The sequence below is a fragment of the Nannochloropsis gaditana genome, assembly GCF_000240725.1.
Source record: "Nannochloropsis gaditana CCMP526 unplaced genomic scaffold scaffold895, whole genome shotgun sequence".
NCBI lineage: Eukaryota > Eustigmatophyceae > Eustigmatales > Monodopsidaceae > Microchloropsis > Microchloropsis gaditana.
In genome coordinates this window covers 2,982-10,677 of record NW_005803058.1, presented here as the reverse complement: position 1 = coordinate 10,677, position 7,696 = coordinate 2,982, and the positions used below count along the sequence as shown (strand labels likewise).

At 60.7% G+C, this 7,696-nt stretch overlaps 1 protein-coding gene across 1 annotated transcript; it reads right to left on the bottom strand.

Annotated features, from left to right (window-relative positions):
* Positions 1-479: 479 nt before the first annotated feature.
* On the bottom strand, positions 480-2,540 carry NGA_0434010 (mitochondrion protein; the record flags this gene model as incomplete). The annotated part of the gene is made up of 1 exon (XM_005853431.1): positions 480-2,540. The coding sequence occupies one exon, from the start codon at positions 2,538-2,540 to the stop codon at positions 480-482; it is 2,061 nt and encodes a 686-aa protein (XP_005853493.1).
* Between the last annotated feature and the right edge of the window lie 5,156 nt (positions 2,541-7,696).

Here is a 7,696-nt window from a genome sequence, read left to right as displayed (position 1 = left end):
AGGGGGAAGAGGAGGAGGAAGGGGAAGAGGAGGAGGAGGGGGAGGGGGAGGAGTACGCGGCATCGGTTAAGGTGGATAGGGTGGAGTGCCGTATCGGACATAAACTGTACGAGGTCAAATTGAGAGAGTAGGGGGGCAGGCCGGGATGTGTGGCTCGAGTGGCAGAAAAACGGAAAGGGAGAGAACCTATAAGAGGAAGTAGAAGCGGCATGGCGGGGGGTTGAATGAGGACTTCTGGATGCAGGGAGGGGCTAATATGGTCCAAAGATAGGTGACATGATGGCGACACAAGCACCATGTACATCGATGCCGCCAACAATGTAAAGAAAGCCTTTCAAGCCGCGTCACGGCCCTGCTTATTGCCCCTCCCTGTCTCCTCGCTATGTGGTCTACTTCTTCTTTATGGGGTTCCCCCTCCCGCCGACAGCGCCTCCGCTCGCACGCCCCCGCTCCCTCGCGTCCCGTCCTCTATCCCCCCTCTATACCATGCTCACATTCAACAAGGCAGAGCGGGCATTCATCGCCCGCGCCGCCTGCGTCAGCTCCAATCTTCCCCGCGCGTCTTGCAACCAATCCTCCACCGTCCGACCCGCCAACCCCCCCAGCCCTTCCAGCTCCTGCACTGCCTCGGCTAGGTGCCCGCGCTCCACGTGGTAGGCCGCCCGTGCCAGCGTCTCGTCGGCCCCCGAGCCTTCCACCAGACCCCGTGGCTGGATGGTGACGGCCGCTAGAAGGCCGGCGAACATGTGCCCGACCATCCCGGGGCTCGACTCGGGGACGAAAGCCGCCTCTCGCGCCGCTTTTTGCACCATGGGGAAGCGGACCTGGAGCTCCGACGGGGTGAGCACACCCTCGGAAGCCGCGGGCGGAAGGCCGGCGAGCACTGCGTCCAGCACAGGGTCACCCTTGGTCACGTGCTGGAGGGCCGCGATCTCCCTGCGTAACGGCTGGGAGCTTTGTAACGCCAATTCAAAGGCCAGCAAGGCGGCGCTCACCCTGTGCACCTTCCAGGACACGTGTTCGTAGTCCGTGTCCGTCTCAAAAACCGCTTCCAACGCCTCCACCTCTCCCTTGAGCCGCCCCAGCTCCTCCAACCGCCCGGCCAAGGCGGCTTGGTAGCCGGTCTCCCTCTCGTACAGGACGTTCTCTAGCTCCCGCTTGGCTTGGGCCTCCACCAGGGCCCGATCCTGCGCCCGCTCCTGCTCGAACGCCGCCGTCACATTGGCGGTAAAAGAGCGCATCTCCTCCTCTAAGAGCGTCTTGCATGCCTTGTCCTTCTCCTCCATCGCCTTCAACAGCGCCACTTGCTTCTCCGCCTCTAACGCCCGGCTTTGTCGACCTACCTCCTCCACGCTTTCTTCGCGCAATTTTCGGATCAGCTCCACGTATTTCCCGCTCACCTCCATCTCCGCCTTCCGCACTGCCTCGTGCAAGCGCAGTGCCTCCCATTTCGTGCGCTCCTGCAGCTCCCCCACCAGCTGAACGACTCTGAGTTGCAAGGCTTCGTTACTCAAGACTGCCAGGTCCTTCAGGAGGGTCTGCTCCAGGTGGTTGCGGAGGGCCTCCCCCTGGGCCAAGGCCTCTTCCGCGGCACGCGTCAGCGTGTCGAAGCGAAGCTCCTTCCCCCGAGACTCGTAGCCGGCAAAGTGCTTGAGAGCCGCTTCCGCCTGCTTCCTCCCTAGGGCCGACTCGGTGGGCGCCCCGGCTGTCTTGTTCTCTCCTTCCTCCGTGGCCACGGCGCCCGGGTCTTCCTCCTTCTTCGCACGATCCTCGATGTCAGAGATTATCTGGGCTGCAAGGTGCTCGGCATTTTCGACGGCGGAACGGACCTCTCCCTCCACCTCCCCCGCCGCCTCCTTCACCTTCTCCGACAGCTCTGCACCTCCGTCATCCCCATCCTCCGCCCCTCCCTTTTTCACTGATGCACCCATACTATTTTCTCTACCGGACGTAGGAGCCTCTTTGCCCCCCCGCAGTGCGGTGGCGACCTTTTCCTCGACGGCATGCACCGCCTGTGATGCCCGTGTCGTAGCTTTCTGAAGCTCTGTCTTCACACTTGCCGCAGCCCCGGCAGTAGCTGCTTCAACATCGCCTTTTGCGTTCTTCACTTCATTTTCTCGATTGCTCGTGGCATCTCCAGTCGGTGGTGTCTCGATCTCAAAGGGGGGGGCGAGGCCTACGGTTGACTTGACTTTCGCGAGGTAACCCTCCATTTGAGATTTCTCATTTTGGTCCGCAAGCACATAGTAATACCCCGTTGCGGCAGTCCCGCCAGCGAGCACAATCATGCCTAGAGCTGCGCCCAAGCCGAATCCGCCGGATGCTTTCTGAGCGGGCGGCTCGGGGCCGGCGGGAGGAGGGGGGTTGCCTCGTGGAGCTTTAGGGCCTGGAGGAGGAGCCTTGTACAGGTTGGGAGGGCGCGAGGAAAGGGGCGGTTTTGTCGACAACGCCCGCAAGTATGGTGACGGGGACACAGCAAGCCATCGTTGACCGAGCATTACAAAGGTTGGTACCGCGGCGCGGCGTCGTGAGGAAAGCATGCTCATCAAGGTTCGATCGCTATTTGCTTGATACACCTCAAACTGGGAGCCGCTTTCTATGACCCTCTGCCCAAGCAATTCCTGGCCCCGCACCGCCCGACAATCTGTAGTGAGGGAGAGCGTGTGTGCTGAAATATGTACATATAAACCAGAGACTCAGCAATAGCATGGCAAGGACCTTGTTGATCTCCCGCTTAACGGGCAGCACGGCTTTGCGGCGAAAAAAGCGACAAGTGGCGTTCTAAGCATTCGAGCTGGAAAACCTCCCCTACCCTGTGCCAACGACACAAATCCGTGATTTGCCAATTGCTTAGTCTTTTCGTAGTTACATTCTTTTTTGGACCTTTTGGTCTAGTCTTGCGTGCGCCTCCCGTAAGCCCTCCATTACTTGGGGCGTGAACTCGAACCGCTTCAAGCTTGCCTCAACTATGTGACTCACACGAATTACGTCGTATTGACGCGCGGCCGCCACCAGAAGATCTTCCCTCATGAACTTGAAGAGGCTCAATGCCACACCAACCCGCATAGCTGGGCCGTGAAGGATGTACAGAGTCTCGCTAATGGCAAGTTCGGTGACAGACAAAGCCCCCCAGAAGGAGTGGGTGAACCAGCTAAGTACCACCGCCCTTGTAGAAAGACCACACTGAGTCAGAGCTCCGTTTATCTCGGGCATCTGTGAATCAAGTGCTGTGACAGTTTCGTCGGCTAAGGCGCCGTCGTCCTGTCCTACACGTCCATCTCTGAGGCCTCGTTCTTGACTTCGCTTTGGAGGGAGACGCCCCCAGAGAAGCAAAGGAAGAACTTCCTCCTCCCCTTTCCCACAAGCCATGATCAGCCAGATGCTCAGCTCCCACACGGTCATCACGCCGGAAGATCCCTGAACCAAGGAGAGGAGGGAGCGACGGAAGTTTGTTTTCTCCGCCTCCTCGTCAGGCAACAGGCCCCACCGAGCGGCGTGCACGATCACCATGTCTATCTGGACATGACACGCCCGAGTGATGCAAGTAGAAGGCCCTCCTGGCGCAACCTGCCTCGCCTCAGGTCCCCAGCCTGGTTGGCATGTGTCCGTGCTTCCCTTACTTGCTCCTCCCCCCGCCGACTCTCGTTCTGGCCCGCCATGGACGTGCCGGCGGACGTGCTCCCAGCACACAGGGAGGAGGTGGTTCTTCTCCCCACCCATCCCATACCCTTCCTCCAGCAATCGCGTCAGTGATGGCGGGCTACCAGCGCGCTCGAGCTTCCGGACCGCGTGCTCCTGAAAGAAGTGGACCGGCATGGCGCCCCACCCATACCTCAGCCCGCCACTATCCATAGCTCTTTGCACGGAAAGGACAGCCAGAGCCGCGTCTATCTCCTCTTCGTCGCGCAAGGGAGGGGGCGGGGGCAAGGCGGATGAGGCCTTCTCTTGGTGGAGGAGGGCCCGCAAGTAGAGGGCTCCCAAGAGGTTGTCGTCGGCGGCTCTCTCCTCCTTCTCATCGCCAGCGTTTTTCCCAATGCTGACAAAAGTCGAATGCATTCGAGAACCAGGTGGTCCCGGACGGCCGGGGGAAGGCGAGGACGTGTGGGAGGAAGGCCGAAGGGCCGAGGCACGACAAAGAGCAGCATTCAGCGCGGGGAACGTGGCTACCAGCCAGGCCGCGCCATTCAGAGTACTCGCCATGCTTATCAAAAGGCGGAGGGAGAGAAGCTGCCCGGCCTCGGAGTCCTTCCAGACCGCTGGCCTCACGCCCTCCCTCCGCCCCCGGGGCTCTCGCGGGAGGGCCCTCTTTGCCTTGTCCCCCCCTAGCTCAGGCATGAGCGGCGGTTTCTCCCACTCCAGAAGGACGGCTACATGCGGCGCGGCAATGTCCTCAAGCCCTTCGAAGGGTCTGCTCGCCAATTCGCGCGCGAGTACAAGAGCCAGGCAGAGGGTGTGGCGGAGGCGGGGGGGCTGCAGGAGGGGCAAGGGGGAGGACAGATCCTCCGCGTACCGAAGTCCGTGCCGCCGAGGAAAATCCTGGAAGAGACACGCCAAGAGCGTACTAAGTAGCCCTGCCAACGGGGCCTGTGGGCCGACGCTGGCGATGTTCTGGAGAAGGATAGGCAGGAAAGGGAGCGAGGGCGTGAGGAAGAGGCAGACGCTCTGCTCGTCTCCCCGTCTTTCGTCGCCGTCGTCCTCCCCCCCGTCCTCTTCCCGCTCCAGCACGTCCAGGACAAGCGTGCAGAGGGCTCCTGTCAGCCCATAAAACAACGACCCTCCAAGCCGCGACAGGTACCGCATGCCTCGGTAGTCCCAGCAGAGCAACCCTAGACAGGCGTAGGCGAACTCCTGCGAGCGTCTGCCGCCCTTTGTCGTATTTGGCAGACCAGCCCCACCGGTGTGCCCCCCTGCGTCATCCTCTCTCATGATTTCCGTCGCTGCTGTGGGGGGAGTCACCAAAAGCGGGAGGAAGACGTGCATAGGCCATCGAGGGAGATCGTCGAACAGGCACGGCTGGGTGCGGTATACGGAGAAGAGAGACTCACAATAAACACGCTGCAAGAGATTGATCGACGCAAGCGACAGGGGCGGGGAGGTAGCGAGGCTTCGGGTGCAGCAAAGGCGGACGGCGTGCTGGTGGAGGAAACGAAGGTCTTCCAGTCCCGTGCCGACCCCGTCTGCGTCGCCCCCCCCCGGGCCCGCTCTGGCGCCACACCGTGTGGAGAGACGAAGGGCCAGGACGGTCAGCACCAGACGCCGAGCTTGGGCTTCGGGTGGACAGGGTCCCCGCAGCCTGGCGATCAGGCGGCCCAGAGCGTGCATGCGGTAGGAAGCCGGCAGAGGAAGTTCGAGCAGAGCGGCCGCGGCCGATTGGCACAGGTAAAAGGGCCCCGAAGTGACGTTTTTGTGAGCAGGGGTTGAGAAATGCGCGAAGGCGATGTCTTTCGTCTTGTCGGGATGGCTGGTCGACACGCGCGGCTCAGGACAATCGGCTGCTGCAGATGGATGGGTCATTGCTGCGATGCAAGGGATCCGTGGCAGTGAAACCTGCATTGGCGGGTGCTCTCCGGGAGTGTCTTCTACGAGAAGCGTGTGGAGGAAGAGTTCGGCGCAGGAAATGAGGTATGAGCCAGAGGAAGGAAACGAGGGAGGGGCAGAGGCCGTAGACGTGGCAATGCGGAGGTGGGGGGAACAGGCCGGGGCGGCCGGCGGGGGGGCCAAGCACACGTCGGAGAGTCTCGAGGGAAGTTCATGGGCACGGAGAGCTACCGCCCCCCCCCATAGGGCAGAAACGGCGCCGACACAGCCTTCTCGTGCCTTTCCTGACTCAGAACCTGCGTGAAAGGTCAGGGAGGCGGTTGCGCCTAGATGAGAGAGAAGGCTCAGGGAGAAGGACTGTTTGAGAGCAGTGAGTCCCCGAGGGTCAAGGGGGGGGAAGGAGCACAGGAAGGGGGGCAAGGAGGAGATATCTGGCTCGTCCGGAACCCGTGGTAGGGGATGGAGGCGCACCACTGCGGCTTCCTCCTCCCTGCTGGCAAGAGCCGGGGAGGCGGCAACGGCGTCATCACCCTTGTCTTCCCAGCGGCTACTATCATCCAGGCCTATTCCATGGCCAGGCTGCTCTTTGAGCGGTCGACAGACGTGAAGAATGTCGCCCAGCAGCCCTGTCCGTTGGAGGAAGTAGGAGAGCTTGGGAGGGGGGAGGCGGAGGCACCAGGACTTGAACCAGTGGGCCGACGCGTCCAGGGCGGCGAAGAGATGGATGGGCGAAAGGAGAAGGTGAGGATGTTGGGAGGGAGAGGAAGGGGAATGGAGTGTCCGGAGAAGGAGGCATGTCCAGGCGAGGACTTGATGGAGGGCGAGGTCGGGGAGGTGGGGGAAGAGGGAGGGCAGGTCCTGCTGCATGCGGTGGAGCAGCCCGACCTTGGCGCAGAGGAGGCGGCCATGTGGAGTTCCTTCGATACTCAACGCGGCTGCACAGGGCGGGGAGGGTCCGGGCGGGGAGGAGACGTCCTCCTCGGCTGGGAGGGAGGGAGATCCCGCGTTTGGGAGGACCCAGAGGCGGGATCGAAAGGTGTTGACCAGGTCGGCGGCCACGGCCAGATAGATGTCCGCGCGCTGCCCCGGGGAAAGACAGGTGAAGAGCTCCCAATACATCTTAATCACACGCATGCAGACGTCCGAATCGTCCTTGCCCTGCCCCTCCTGTTCCTGCTCGCTTGCCCGCACGCCACGCCTTGGCACCCGCCCCTCACTCGCCTTGTCTCCGATGCTTTCAAGGACGGCTTCCGTGGAAGCGGCCACGAGACGCGCCAACCCCTCGCATACGCCTGACCAATGCTCACTGTACGTCAGCTCACTCCACATAGAAGTTTCCAGCGCCTTCAACCCCGCGATCTGCTTCTCCTTCATACTTCCCTGCAGCTGAGCGGCCACCGCCCCAAGATCAATCATCCTCACTTCCGGCAAATCCAACATCGAAAGCAAAGAGAACGAGCCTTGATTTCGATTTTCGTCCTTGCCGGTGAAAATCGAGTAAGAATTCTCAGTTGCCCCCACCTCGTCTCCCCATTTGTCTTGCTCCTCCTCCGCTTCCTCAACCATTTCTACTACTTGATCGTTCTCTCCTAGCATACCACTGATGTTTGGAAAACTTCTATCTACATACTGCTCCATGAGATCTTTGATGCATTTTCGGTTGTCTTCCAGGTCATCTTTCGTGCGAACATCGCACAAAGTCGCGGTGAGAGGCGCTAGGAGCTGGTCCTTTGCCCTCTGGTCACTATTGAGGCTCCGAAGACACTGCGCCGCCTTCATATTAGTAGCGTTAGCTCGACGTAGCCCCTCTTGTAAAATTCCTTCTAGTACCTGGCGGACAACATTTTCCGTTTCGTCCTCCTCTTCCATTCCTGCCGTGAGCGGGGGGGGTAGAAACGTCATCTGACAGGAGGTTTCTTTGCTCTCATGTCTTACATCGGCGTTGCCGCACCAGGCGCTGCACACCACGCCTACTACGAGCAATGCTATTCAGAGTGTTCAACCGCTAGAAGGCAGTGGCGTCGCTTCGGTAAATATATGTATCGAGCACAGGCACAGGCACGGCAATGATTTGCCCCGTGTTAGAGGGGAGCAGCGACTCGCTAATTGAAGTTATTTTGTGGAAGTAGGTAAAAAATAGACATATCGTAAATCTAGA